At 43.1% G+C, this 14688-nt stretch overlaps 1 protein-coding gene across 2 annotated transcripts; it reads left to right on the top strand.

Annotated features, from left to right (window-relative positions):
- The first annotated feature begins 1929 nt into the window (after positions 1-1929).
- BUB3 (BUB3 mitotic checkpoint protein) lies at positions 1930-12232 on the top strand. Of its 2 annotated transcripts, none has more exons than XM_051837326.2 (8): positions 1930-2069; positions 2454-2648; positions 3042-3111; positions 4798-4949; positions 7349-7507; positions 9064-9241; positions 9487-9703; positions 11915-12232. In XM_051837326.2, the coding sequence occupies exons 2-8, from the start codon at positions 2454-2456 to the stop codon at positions 11922-11924; spliced, it is 981 nt and encodes a 326-aa protein (XP_051693286.1). In that variant the 5' UTR covers positions 1930-2069; the 3' UTR covers positions 11925-12232. The 2 variants fall into 2 exon arrangements, with proteins under 2 accessions (XP_051693286.1, XP_002722642.2); XM_002722596.5 differs by having other exon boundaries at positions 10694-12232.
- The last annotated feature ends 2456 nt before the right edge of the window (positions 12233-14688 follow it).

The raw sequence follows: 14688 nt of genomic DNA, 5'->3' as shown, positions 1-14688 counted from the left end.
TCTCCAGATGACTCTCTTTAAATGATTTCTCTCTAACTTTGCTGCTTGAATATTCCACGCAGACACGATCAAATTACTTCCGAGGAGCTACGTGCAGAGGGTTAGTCCGTCCCTGTCAGTTTTCGTCTGCATTTCAATATGTTGCAGTTTTTTTTTTTTTTAATGAGATGATGGTTTTAACAGCGTTGGATCACTGTGTTCCTAGGTTCACTTCTCTTATAGGAAGTGGCCATGTTAGTCACTGTGTGCATTTAATCACTGTTTTGCCCTTAACATTTGAGGGAATGTCGCTTACAGTTTGTCAAAATGTGTATATTTCACTCTTTTTTTTACTAATCCAAAATTGCCAATTAAAGGTGACCCAATAGTGTAATTAGTTTTTAGGAATTCCTTTCTCTTAGAGATAACTAAATATTGCACACACACACACACACACACACAGGACGTTGCATTTGGATTTAAAATGCGGTTCAAGACCACACTGTTGCCGGATTTCCCTTCTCAAGACTATCAATTCATTTGAATAATCAGCAAAAATCGTCAGCCTGCTTTCAGGCTCTGAACTGGATTTAAAAGATTGACGTTTCTTAGAACTCAAATGGAGTCCGGCTGCAACCGCGTGCCCGGAGGGACCTGAATCATGCACACACTGGCTAATGAAATACACTTGGATTTTATTAGTGGGTAATTCATGCTCCACATCGCGAAACACTGATGGAATTAAACAAACAACCGAGAGAGGGAACCAAATGACTCAGGAGATAAGGTTATTTAGCTAAAGTTAGAATGGAAATCAGGCGCTGCGTTGTAAAATCCAGAACTCGCGGAGAGAAGGGGGTGGAGAACCCAGGGTGAGGACTGGACAGGACGAGGGCCGGCCGAGGCCGTGACGTCACCGCCCCGCAGAAGCGGGGTGCTCGTGTGTGTTCGCCTTGTCAGGCTCAGCTCTGCGTGTGTGGACGCCCAGCTCTGCGTGTGTGGACGCCCAGGGCTCGGGGCGCTTTTCTTACTAAAGCGCCTTCCCAGCTAAACGCAGTAGCCTTGCGCTCCGGACAGAATCACACAACAAAGCAAGTTTTCTTTACAAAAGGCAGCAAAAGGCGAGATTCTGGATGGACTGACCCGAAAGGTGTCGCGGAGCCCTGATGAGCGGGACCCAGTGACGGCGCTCTCCTGCGCATCAGTCGTTTCTCAGTCCCTGGGCGCCGGTTCGGGAGGAACCTGGGGGGGCACGGCCGGACCCTGCAGTGGAGGGGCGTCGCTCTGAGGGCAGGGGGTGGTCTGCGTCAATGCAGGCTTCCCCAGCCCCTGCCCAGGCCTGGCACCCAGCGCAGCTCAGCGAGTGCGCGCAGAGAGGTGACTTGGATAAATAAGGACGGGTTCTTAGGGAGAGATCGGCAGTACTTAAGGCGGTCAGGGGTAGAAAGTCCAGGATTATGGAAAACGAGCAAAATAGCGCAGCCAGTTAGAGCAAACACTCCCGCTGCATACCAGTTTTGGCTACTTTATGGGTGTATATGCGTCTAGGGGAGCAGAGAATAATTTAACTTCAAAGGAGTATGGACCACAACGGAATTCTAGTGCCTGAGAGCTAGAGAGGCGAGGGTGCCGCGCGCAGAGCCTGAGAAAGCATCTTTCCCGCCTACTCTTCAGGGCACCAGCAAAGGGTCCGGCCCCAGGGAGACTACATCTCCCAGCGTGCTGCACTCGGGCGTAGACGGGCGTCAACGAGGTCTTGGCGCGATGCTTCCTGGGAGTTGTAGTTTTCATTCGATCAGCAGGAGCACGGGTCCCTCAGCGCTGTGGGCAAAGTGAGACCACGTGATCGGAAAAGCGGCGGTTTCCCTTTGAGCCGGAACAGGATGAGTGCGCGGGACGACGCCACAGCGGAGCGGACCAATCACCTGCCTCGCCCGAGACGTTGGCGTTTGAAATCAGCCAATGGGAGGCCTGCTCTGGAGCTTCCTCTCCGCCTCCTTCGCTCAGCCCGCGAGTGCTCTGAGGGAAGCGAGTAGGCGGTGGCGGCGAGCGGCGGGCGGTGGCGACGTTGATTTTGAAGGGAATCCACGGTACGCGGGAGAGAGGCGGGCTCTGCGGGGATCCCTCAGGCTCGCAGCCCGCGGGGTCTTACACCGGAGAGGCTCTCTCGTCGTTTCTCCTTTGTTTTAGGCTCTCCGGGGGGACGGGCCTCGGAGGGGGGGAAGGGACGCCTGGGTCGTGGGCCGGGGCGGCGGGCCGGGCCGCGGGCTGGAGCTGCGGGGCCGGGGCGGCGGCGTGGACGCGGCCGGGGCGGGCCGGGCGCGCGCGCGGGTCGGGGAGGGCGTGGGGCCCGCGCGTGGCGGGCGCCGGCTCTGCGCAGGCGCGGACTCCTCGCCGCCCCTCCCCGTGGGCGCGCGCGGACCGCGACCCCGCGGAGCCCCCGGGGACTGACCGGCGGCGTGTTGTGCGTGCAGATGACCGGTTCCAACGAGTTCAAGCTGAACCAGCCGCCCGAGGACGGCATCTCCTCGGTGAAGTTCAGCCCCAACACCTCCCAGTTCCTGCTGGTGTCCTCGTGGGACACGTCCGTGCGCCTCTACGATGTGCCCGCCAACTCCATGCGGCTCAAGTACCAGCACACGGGCGCCGTGCTGGACTGCGCCTTCTACGTAGGTGCCCTGGGGCGGGGGCATGGGCGTGGGCGTGGGCGTGGGGGGGTCCCAGGGCGAGACGCCTCGGGCCCGCCCCCGTGGTCGTTAGCACGTCTGAAGTGGGTCTTCCGTGTCAAGTGCAGGCTCGCGGCGCAGAGTTCGGTGTGAAAGTCGCCGCCGGACAGGCTGGGCTGTTGGGAAAGCGGGCCGGTTTGCGCTCGGCCGGCGTGGCTTGCCCGTTACTGCCGTTTGCTGGCATGGTTTTGCCGATCCCTGAACTGTGTGGTTTGTCTGTCTGCCCCGTGGGTGTCGCTGAGAGCCTCAGCGGGACGCTTTGGTGTGGAAGGGAGGGTTTTGGAAGGATCGCTGCAGCTCCGTGAGTTGTAACGGGTTCGGAACTTTGTTTTCTAGGATCCAACGCATGCCTGGAGTGGGGGGTTAGATCATCAGTTGAAAATGCATGATTTGAACACTGATCAAGGTACTGCGACCACATTTTACCGCTTTGTTTTCTTCGCTCATTTATTAGGGTGTAAATGTGTATTTGGGGAGAATAGAGCCTGAATTGCTTTAGTTAGATGCAGGTAGAAGTGGCCTAAATTTAAGGATTTTTTGTTTTTGTTGTTAAATGGTAGCCATTAAATTATCACAAAACATGCCTGTTATTTTTATAATAAAACTCGGTACAATCACATTGCCAAGTGTTCATGGAAGTGACTCATGTGTCCTTGCCCTTCTTGTTCTTAGACAAGGCCTGGATCCTGTGTATTTGTCATTAGGCGTTTCCCGGACAGTGCTGATGGTTCAGAGTTTTCTTTTCAGAAGCTAATTCAGTTTAAACTACAAAAAGATAGGCTTTTAAAAATCAGTGCTATAAAATAGCAAATCATGTCTATATCAACCCAGCTGGTATACTTATTTAGCAGTATGTTTCAGTTGCATTTTTATTGAACAAATGATGACACATTTTATGTAAGTAATTCCTTAGAGGCCTAGTATGAAATGACTTACCTAAATTTTTATGGTGACGTTGGGGCAGAATAGATATCAGAACGGAAACCAAGTGCAAAGAAGTTTCTACTGAGAGTTTATTTTTATGTACATTAGATACAGATACTCTGGGAAGAGATGGTCGGTCACAGACGTTGAACCAGATAGAAGAGTTGGACGGTGGGAAGACAGATGGAAGATGCACACATTTGGTCAAAAAAAACCCAATCATAAGAGATTTTTGCATGAAAGCTACTTATGTGACAATTACGGATGTTTGGTTCTGTATGCCAGTAGCCTAAATCATAAGTTAGTGTGAAGGTTAGGTCCTGTTTGCTTGAGAACTTGGGAAAAACTCTGAAAAGCAAACTTAGAAGATGATTTTCAGAGTTATAGGCTGTAACTTGAGGAAACTGGCTGTTTACTCTCTGAGGATCATCCCTAAACTTTATGAAATACTCTTCTGTTTAAATGATAGGTTTTTTTGAATAAGGGAAAGTTTCTGATTGAAGGTCAAGACCACATAGTGTTCATTCTGGTGTCCTTAGCAGGTAGCACAGATACTGGCACATGAGAGGTATTTAGTAGATGTTGAATGAGTAAATGAGATGGTTGAAATTGAAAGGAAAGTAATTGGGTATTGGGAGCTTGACCTGCCATGAAAACCAAGTGTAGTAATCACCAAGACTTAACCCCCAAGCTCTCCTAATCCTGTAACCGTGTAAGTCAGTCTCTGAAGCATTGGTTTAATGTTCAGGATAAGTGTTGTCGCAACAGAAGACCAGAGTCATCATTTGTTCCTTGAGCAGGTGTTGAGCACTTAGTATGTACCAGACCATGGGCTAGAGTCAGGCAGAGGTACAGAGCTAAATGAGGTTTCTCATACGAAATCTAGACTCAGATGAGGCAAATAGCAGCCACGCCACCATATAATCTGAAATTCAGTGTATCCTGGATGCGTGCCGCGCTGTGAACTCCACGGTGAATGGGGGAATGGAGAACTTGGTGGTTATGAAGAGATTTTTCTGTATGCCCCCCTTTCCACGGAGTTATGAAGCTGATCGATTCCAGTTGAGTGAATGTTGCCTTTACTTGTTCATTTGAAGAATCTTTGTTTAGCTGATGAGGTAGTAAAACTAGGTGTTCTCCCCTTTTCTCTTTCTTTTTTGTTTAATAGAAAATCTTGTTGGAACCCATGATGCTCCCATCAGATGTGTTGAGTACTGTCCAGAAGTGAATGTGATGGTTACTGGAAGTTGGGATCAGACAGTTAAACTGTGGGATCCGAGAACTCCGTGTAATGCTGGGACCTTCTCGCAGCCTGAAAAGGTAGGTCTTTGCATATACTTACTGCAGGAATTACAGGCCTTGGGGTGATTTGTCTTATTGTGCTTTTCATGAATATTCAGATTTAGAGGTTGAGAATCAACAAAGTCGGTTTTATAAACATAGCTATAAAGAAATGCTTTAGTGGAAAGAAAAGTTTGCTTTCGGATTTCGATAAACGTCCTTGGTGTCAGTTATTGCAGTGGGAGTGCTGGTGTAAATGAGCTTGCTTCCCATCTCAGCACTGGGGAGAAGTCATGTAGCACACGCTGTCTTCAGTTGGCTTTGACATGCCCAAGCCGGAAAATGGGACAGAGCCTCACCATTTCCATTTGTGACCTGAGGTTTCATTTGAGTTGTTGTTCAGAGAGCAAAATGGGGTATTTCTCATGAGAAAAGTATTATGTGTTACCTGGCTTTTACTGTTTGTGTGTTTATCTGTTTTTTAATATTGACAGATGTAGTTTGAAGGCTTAGTGAAGGAAGCTTTGGAAAACTAACATTGTGTATTGTTGTAACCTTTTGATCTGTGAGATGAAGTGTAATTGAGCGTGCTTGCTGTGTTCTCATCAGACTTTATCAGGTGGTAGTTAATTTTAATGATTGACTGCTTTAGCAGTTTAAAAGTATCCTTCACTTGAGTCTGTTTCCTTGGTGTGCATATACTATTCAGTTCCTGTTAGCCATCGTTGTATACAGGAGTGCATCCAAAGAGCCATTATTTTTGTCACATCACAGTCGGATCTTCTACTGGCAAGACCTTTGTTCAGAATAAAATAATTGCATTGTTTCTAGTTTTGATTTATGGTTGTGTGTAACATGTTAAGAGCTGTGATAAATTGCTGACAGAATATCATATAATGGACAGCCACACTGAATCAAGCTGCTTATTGGTTCAGCAAGGTTCATTATGTCACTTTTTTTAATACTTTTTTTGATAAATGTATATACCTAGTCAGTAGCATGACAGTGGTTTCACTTGATTTACGATCAGTGGGGATAGAAAGCACCGTGAGAAGCTTGTGTGTCACCTGTATAGTAAAGATTTAAGATAAAATTCCCGATACGATTGTACCATTATAAATTGATCTTTTTTTTGATTATTTTAAAGTCCGCTACTTTATACATCTTAGATTTTCATTTTTTTGGTAAACACTTTGTTTTCTGGATAAATTTTACATTTTTAATTTAAATCTGCTTGTATTTGTTTTAAATCTTTTTAAATTCCTTATTTTTCCTTTGGTCACATTATTGTTGAATTTTGAGGCCAATATGTAGAGACTCTTGGGACATTGCACTGTTACCCAAACGTGATGGGCTGATGGTCTGTCGTTAGCTTACGTGATCATTAACCATGTGGTTTAATAACTGAATGTTACAGAGATGTCATGGGGCCTCTAAATTTTTTATAGCAATTCTTGAGGTTTGGAAATAATTATATCAGATTAAATTAAAATTGAGAATAATAATCACATTTAAGGATCTAAAATCTAGATTTAAAGATACTATTTAGTATCATCAGGAAGATTTTTTTTTTTTTTTTGCCATTCTTTTTTTGAATTTGCTACCTCTGTTTGGCTTCCAGGTAGCTTTATATTTGCAAATAAACCACGAAATATCTGCTTGTAGGAAATTCAGAAATGTGTTAAAAGGGATGCTTAAAGCAGATTTAATAGTATTTAATGGTAGTATAGTGAGGAGGAGGAGGCAATTTTAAGGGATAAAATGCTTTTTGAATTTTTCTCTAAAGATGAACTTCTGTCTTGAATATTTAGTATTATATCAGTACTGAAGAATTTGCTTTGCCATATGACAGACCATTGTCCTTGTCTTTCAATTTTGAGTTTGTATGCTACTCAAAGCAGCCAATCAGCTAATTAAAGATGGTTCCCTCTTCCTGCAATGCCCTATTTATTCAGTATAACAGCTGGAGAAAAATCAAGGTTTTAAGAGTTGCAAAATAATACCCCCTTCAAAAAATAGTTGTGGAAAATGAACTTTGAAATTGATTACTTTTTTATTGAAAGGTATTTCGAATAATTTTGTGGCTTTATTGTCTCATTTTTGAGTGGTGTTTTGTTTCTACTTTTGTACTGTCTAAATGAAACATGGGCTGGGAAAAATTTGTTTTAATAATGAGAATTAGGTTTTCAAAAGTGCATTCACAGGATTAATTACAGCATACATTATTTGATACTTTGAAGTATTGAGTCTTAAGAATATCTTGGGTTTGCTGTTTTGTGTTAATTATTTGATTTGATTATCTGTCTACAACTGGTACTGGTGTTTGGGCATCTACTAACTTTTTATGGTTTTGTGAATAGATGGACTTTGTTTTGAGGCAAAACTCCCATTTTCAGGCAAGTAGATGATGTTTAGCAAGTTTTGATCTCTCTTAAAAGGTATATACGCTGTCAGTGTCTGGAGACCGGCTGATCGTGGGGACGGCAGGCCGCAGAGTGTTGGTGTGGGACTTGCGGAACATGGGCTACGTGCAGCAGCGCAGGGAGTCCAGCCTGAAGTACCAGACTCGCTGCATACGCGCGTTTCCCAACAAGCAGGTACTGAGAACGTCCGGAATTTGAAGGTTGTAAGACCTCATACAGTAATTAATGATTTGATCATTTCCTTTAAAGCTTATTTTTTTGTGTAGTGATTTAGAATTTGTTGTTAGGTATATCTTCATTTAATATTTTTGACAACTTTTTGTCACAAGCTAATGTCTTAACACCCATTTTAGAGAAGGCCTTGATGTTCACAGAGGTTAAGATACCTGTCCAGGATCACTCACCCAGTGGCTTGAATGGACATCTTCCAGTTTTGTTGATCCTGGTCTGGGTGCTTGAAGGGTATACTGTAATCAGAGTTTGGAAGGTATTCTAGTTTATAAACTGGTAAATTAAAACTTAAATTTGGGAATTCAGGTCTATGGAATCTACTCTTCTTTTTGCTGTGACCCCAGTACTAACAGAACTCTTTCTTGAAGGACTCCGACTGAGGTGAAAGAGGCAGTGCCCCTTACATAATGAGTAACTCTTGATGTACGGGGTGGGTCGCCTTCTGTCATCATCACTGAATGAGATTAGCCTGTTCATTAGCCACTGCGAAGGCCTCCCAGCCTGGGCCTCCCCCACCCCCCTTTACCGTTGTAAGAAGCTGCGGGGGTGGGCAGCTGCAATAGGAATTTTGCAAGAGGAAGAGTCACTGGACTCTTACGGCCGTCCTTTAGAGCTTGCAGAATGTAGAGCAGTTCAGTTAGTTATTCTGTTGGCTCATTATCACAGAAGGCCAGTACCTCAAATGATGATCATGGTTCTTCTTTTTCAGGAGATTGTGAATTTCCATTGGATATAAGAATTGCAGTGATTCTAAACTTTAGAAATTGATATGTGATTAAAATATGCTTGCATTAATTACATTGCTTTTAATTCTTTGTCTGAAATATCTCATAAGCATTTTTTAGGAATAAATCTTTTTTATACCTTAAAGGATTTTTAAAAATGAAGATACAAAACAGGTTGCATATTTGTTTATTATCTGTTCCTTTTAGCATGCTGTCTGTACAAGGAAAGATGAGAACAGTTTGAAATTGTAAACCTGGTCTGTGTGTGTACAAACTTGACTTGCTGATGTAAATGCAGAAGGCAGAGCGACTGAGTTGGAAGACGGAGTATCTCAGTCGATGTGGATTATCGGTTCCCCCGGTGAAGGCGGCACATTTCTTAGAGTCAGAGGTGAAGAGGCTTGGAGCACAGGAGTGTGTATTTTAACTGCAGGAACAAATCTGAGTCCAGACAGGACAACAGATAAATGCCGCTAAAACACTTTACAATTCTTGTTTAGGTTTGACAGAATAACTAGACATTTTTGGTTGCAATGGGGGAGGTGCTGGAGAAAGCAAGTTGTGACAGTTTTGTTTTTCATAAAACAGGATTAGTCTTATGTTGTAGAATTGTCATATCTGTGTTAGTGTAGTGTAAAAACTTTGCTAACACTTGGTTGTGCTTTCTTTTGATTCCTGAAGAAGTAGTCTTTCCACCTGGACTGAATTTGGAATTAGTGCTTTGTTTTTAGAACCCGTGTCACCCTTGTTGTCCCCTTGTTTCCCTTTTGTCAGGGGTATGTGTTAAGCTCCATTGAAGGCCGAGTGGCAGTTGAGTACCTGGACCCAAGCCCTGAGGTGCAGAAGAAGAAGTATGCCTTCAAGTGCCACAGGCTGCGAGAAAACAACATCGAGCAGATTTACCCTGTCAATGCCATTTCCTTTCATAATGTTCACAATACATTCGCCACAGGTAACATACGGCATGCTAACTTGTATCTGGTTATTAAGATAATATAATTTTTGAAGTTAATTGAGCAGTTTTTATGCTTAGGTAGGTGTTGTGGTTTTTTTTTTTTTTTTTTTTTTTTTTTAATTGTGCTTAGTCTTCTGGTATTGAGGGAAAAAATTCTTCATGACTTTAACAAAATTAAGATTAAAGGTTACTTTGGTATCTCGTATTAAGAACCATTTCAAATATTTTGAAATTACTTGTAGGTGGTTCTGATGGATTTGTAAATATTTGGGATCCATTTAACAAAAAGCGACTGTGCCAGTTCCATCGGTACCCCACCAGCATCGCATCACTTGCCTTCAGTAATGACGGGACTACGCTTGCAATAGCATCATCATATATGTATGAAATGGATGACACGGAGCATCCTGAAGATGGTATCTTCATTCGCCAAGTGACAGATGCAGAAACAAAACCCAAGTGAGTATGCTTCACCTGTGTTTGAGCCTTTTCTTGCATTCAACCCAGGATTTATTAATTTTTCTAAATTCATGAATAGCATTGTTGATGCCTGCTTGATATTACAGCTGACTGTAGGGTTGGAGTTGATTTTATCTTGTTCTCCCAAGCTTTCAATATCCGTAGGTTGATAGACGTCTGATGGATAAAATTGTGCCTAGTTGTTTTGTAGAGAAGAATGTCAAACTCTCATTCTTCTTGAATGGGCTCTATTATTTGAATCTCTGGAGTTATTACTAGCTCATTGCATCAAAATTAAGTTGAGGAATTCAAGAATAATTTATTTTAGCAAATTTCTATTTAAGATATTTTAAGGATTTGAATGGCCAAAAATCCTCTCCATAGCGGCTGTTTCTTTAATATTTACACAAAGTGAATGACCCTCAGATTTTACTGAAAATCCAGAATAACACGGCCTTGCCTGGAGTAGCGGATTTCCTTAGTTTTGAAATTTTCATAGACGTCTTTAGTTCTTGGTTATAATTATTGACTGAGAGAAACCATTTTTTTTTTTTTGTTTAATGCTAACAGAGCTAAGCTTTTTTACTTAAATTATCTCCACTAGGCTTGAGGGAAGATTAACATTTAAGCATTTGTTAAACTGTAAAGTATCTTCCCCAAGTGTCTTTGTCCTCTTCTCTCTCGCTTATCCTCCAGGCCCTTGAAGGAAATTCTGAGTATTTGTGGAATAACAAAGTTTTCAGGATTCCTATACTTTTTGAATTAAATGGGTATAGTAACCTTGCTAAATCAGTTCAGCCTCTGAGAAAGAGTAGAATACTAAATATTCATATTATACATGTTTTTACGGGTTTGACTTTAGAAGAGTGTTAGCATGTGAGACCTGTTGGATAAAGGGCTATGTTTGCATTTAATTTGTCACTTTTGTGTCTCTTGTCCTGGCCAGCCATTTTGATCTTATGCTCTTCTTTTTTTCTTTTGAACTTGTAGGTCACCATGTACTTGACAAGATTTCATTTACATAAGTGCCATGTTGATGATAATAAAACAATTCGTACTCCCCAATGGTGGATTTATTACTATTAACAAAGAAACCAGGGAAACATACTAATTTTAATATCATAAGAGCCTGAAAATAATGGAAAAGAGGTTTTTATTAATTTTTTTTAATGAACAATTTCTTAAGTGCATGAGATGGTTTGATGGTTTGCTGCATTAAAGGTATTTGGGCAAACAAAATTGGAGGGCAGTGACTGCACTTTTGAGAATCAGTTTTGACTTTGATGATTTTTGTTTCCACTGTGGAAATAAATGTTTGTAAATAAATATGGGTAATAAAAATCCTTTTGCATTCTTTCTGGACCTGAAATTAGAGGAAAAGGCTCCTGAGCCATTTGTTCTCTCACTGGTCAGAGTTGCTAATTCTAAAGCTGCTTCAGACTGCCTCACGAGGAGGTTAATCTACAATTAAACAATATTTCCTCTCGGCCGGCCATTATTTTCTGAAGCAGATGGTTCATCATTTCCTGGGCTGTTAAACAAAGCGAGGTTAAGGTTAGACTCTTGGGAATCAGCTAGTTTTCAATCTTATTAGGGTGCAGAAGGAAAACTAATAAGAAAACCTCCTAACATCATTTTGTGACTGTAAACAATTATTTATTAGCAAACAATTGATCCCAGAAGGGCAAATTGTTTGAGTCAGTAATGAGCTGAGAAAAGACAGAGCATATCTGTGTATTTGGAAAAATAATTGTAACGTAATTGCAGTACATTTAGACAGGCATCTATTTGGACCTGTTTCTATCTCTAAATGAATTTTTGGAAACATTAATGAGGTTTGCATATTTCTCTGACATTTATATAGTTCTCATGTCCATTTCAGTTGCCCAGCCGCTGGTGATTAAGGTTAAAAAGAAAAAAAATGACAGTGAGAATGAGATTTCAGTGTAATGCGTTGAAGCAGAACATGAACTTAGCTTGGCCTATTCTAGGTAGCTCCCAATATTTTTGATGTCAGACTTTTTTTCAATTTGTTATTTGCAAATGTGTGTCTCTGAACAGGACTTGGACCTTTACTGAAATTTGTTTTATCTCTGATGTATGTGGAACACATTGTTTTGATGCAGAGAAGGCTCTTTGTCTTCTGATTGTTTCGTGAAAGCGTAGTGTAAGTCTGAACCCAGCTTTTGAAATGTGTTTTCTTCATTGCAGGTCCACCTAACCATCTCCTGAAAGTGGTTTCTCTGTGGAAAGCTTTGTTTGCTTCCTACGATACATGCTTATCCCTGTCCCCTAAGGGGTGTCTTTGAGTCACTGTGGCATGTGTTAGTATGTGGATTTCTCTGTTTTTATCTTACAAAGAACGTGTGTCGAGGCTGAGGCCTCTGTGCCCGTGTAGTAGTTGGAGAATTTCCCCACCTTCCCCCAGCAAGCCCAGTTGCTGTTTGAGTAGTTTGAGTCTTTCTTTGTAACACTCTAAACCTGTTATTTCCTTGCTGTCTAATAAATCAGAGATTCAGAACCCTTAAATGTTGGATGTTTTTAAATGCTGGTAATTAATGTAATTTACTGCTTAAAAGGCTTCTGTAAAGCAAAACTCTCTTCATCAAGGGCGTGCTGAGGATGACATTTTACCTTTAAGTCCACTCTGCCTCGTTTAATTATGTCTGCTCTGATGAATGCTGGGGATTCAGCCCTGGATAAAGTGATGTGCTGGAGGTCAGCCATTTCCCCTGTGCCGCCTCCGTGGATCAGCAAGGCCCTTGAGCCAGCTGCAGTTCTGCTCTGGACAAACGGAGACTGTGTGGCAGCCTTTGGGTGCCTTTTGGCCTCCTGCTTGCCTAGTGGTGCCAGTGCAGTGGCACTCATTCGTGCCTGTGCTGGGGAAATTGCTGTCCACACACAGCCAAATGATAGATCGTTCTGTCTTTATCCATCACATGCTAAGTCAGAAGCCCTGGGGATGGTAAATAATGTAATTGCCAGGGCCCTAACTGATGGTATTGTCATAACCACTTGATTGAGGGTAGCATGAATTTAAAACATTGTGTAACTGCGGGAATATAGTATTAAAGGGGACCAAATTAAAGCAGTGTTGAGGACCTGTTTTGGAGGTTGTGTGGAAGGACTTGTTTTTTCCCCCTTTTTGATAGTTCATCTAGGGCATCCTCTTGTATGTTGAAACCACATGGCTCTGCCTTCCCTACATATACCTGAGCCAGCTCTTAACTGTTGTCTGCTGATAGTTGCTGCTCTTCCCCATATTACTCAGGTGTGGTTGCCTTGGCCTTTTCCTTTTTTTTTTTTTTTTTTTTCTTTCTTCTGTGATTTGTTTATTTGAAAAAGAGTTTACGGAGAGGGAGGAAGATATATTTGCTGGTCCATTCTCAAATGGCTGCCAGGGCCAGAGCTGGACTGATAAGGAGCCAAAAGCTTCTTTAGGGTCTCCCATGCAGGTACAGGGGCCCAAGCACGTAGACCATCTTCTTCTGCTTTCCTGGGTGCATTAGCAGAGAGCTGGATCGGCAGTAGAGCAGCTGAGCTGGAATTTGAACTGATGCCCATATAGGATGCCAGGGTCTCAGGCAGCGGCTCCATCTGCCATGCCACAGTGCAGGCCCCTTACCTTGGCTTTTTCATTAGTTCCCTTTTCTGAGGTTGTTTTGTTTTTTAGAAAGCATTAGAGAAGGAGAGGCAGAGAGGGGATCTTCTATGTGCTAGTTCACTCCCCAGGCTGAAGCCAGCAGCTAAGAGATTCTTTGGTCTCTGTGAGTGCAGGGGCCCAAGTAATCGGACCATCTTCTGCTGCTTTCCCAGATACATTAGTAGGGAACTGGATTGAAAGTGGAATGGTGGGGACTCAAACTGGCACTCATATGGGATGCTGGCTCTGCAGGCAGTGTCTTAACCCAATATGTCACAGTGCTGGGATGTCCACCTCCCCCACCCCACCCCCGCCCCCCGGTCCAGGTTCTTAAAAGTGTCTAGTGCAGTGACTGTCAAGCGTTGTAGCCGTTAACCTTTCTTCTCATTTTGAAATTTGAGTTTCAGTCCAGAGCTTGGTCATAGCATGTAGAACAGATAGAAGGTTCATAAAACATCAGTTGCCTGTCTCGCATGTGATGAATCAAGTGTTTCTGAACTGAGTTTACAGTAAATGCATCCTTGCTATCTAGGACTTGCAAAAAATTGCCCAATACCATGCAGGATTTTTAAACTCATTTTTATCACTGTATACTTGGAGTTCTCCGAGGCTTCCCACGGATCATAGTACTTCCTATGGAGATACTTCTTCCAAAGCGTTCACACCAAGGGACTGCTGACAATAAAGTGCTCTCAGAAGAATTGTGGCAGGACTGTTACTGGGAATTCTTCAAAGTGGGTGAGATGGGAATTAGGGAGGCAGCAGTGTCTGAGTTAACTGCGTACAAATGCATGTGCATATTAGCAGGTCTTCCTTTGTTCTGTGGGATACTAAGGTCTTGCTCCAAGGACCAGGCCTCTTCCCAGTTTGACACTGGCATTTAATTCCTTCATTGTTTGCCTTCATTATCTACTAAAAGTCTGGTGTTGCTTATAAGCATTTTTATTTTCTGTGAAAAAAGGTTCTGTGGTCAAATAAGATTACCTCCTTTCCCTCACTGGGAAGCCTTTGGGGAACGTGGAGAAATTCAGTGGAAAAAAGATACATGTAAATCTGTTTACCTCCATTTTCCTCAGATTCCTTGGATCCTTTGTCTGCTCTTGTACACCCTGTCCCCACTCATTTTAAAATAAAGTCTTATATTTGAAAGGCAGAGTGACAGAGGGAGGGAGAAAGAGATCTTCAGTCCACTGGTTCACTTTCCCAAAACCCATAACAGACAGGGTTGGGACGGGATGAAGCCAGGAGCCAGGAACTCTATCTGCGTCTCCTACCTGGGTGACACAAAACCAAGAACTTGGCTACATCTGCTGCCTCCTGGGATGCATCAGCAGGAAACAAC

This window comes from Oryctolagus cuniculus, chromosome 15, assembly GCF_964237555.1.
Source record: "Oryctolagus cuniculus chromosome 15, mOryCun1.1, whole genome shotgun sequence".
Classification (NCBI taxonomy): domain Eukaryota; kingdom Metazoa; phylum Chordata; class Mammalia; order Lagomorpha; family Leporidae; genus Oryctolagus; species Oryctolagus cuniculus.
The sequence above is the reverse complement of the archived record's forward strand: the minus strand, read 5'-3'. Positions and strand labels throughout refer to the sequence as shown.

Coding starts and splice junctions, on each gene's coding strand:
- BUB3 (XM_002722596.5), top strand. CDS start 2,454: ATGACCGGTTCCAACGAGTTCAAGCTGAACCAGCCGCCCGAGGACGGC. Junction 4,950..7,348: donor CCTTCTCGCAGCCTGAAAAG/GTAGGTCTTTGC, acceptor CTCTCTTAAAAG/GTATATACGCTGTCAGTGTC. Junction 9,242..9,486: donor TCACAATACATTCGCCACAG/GTAACATACGGC, acceptor AATTACTTGTAG/GTGGTTCTGATGGATTTGTA.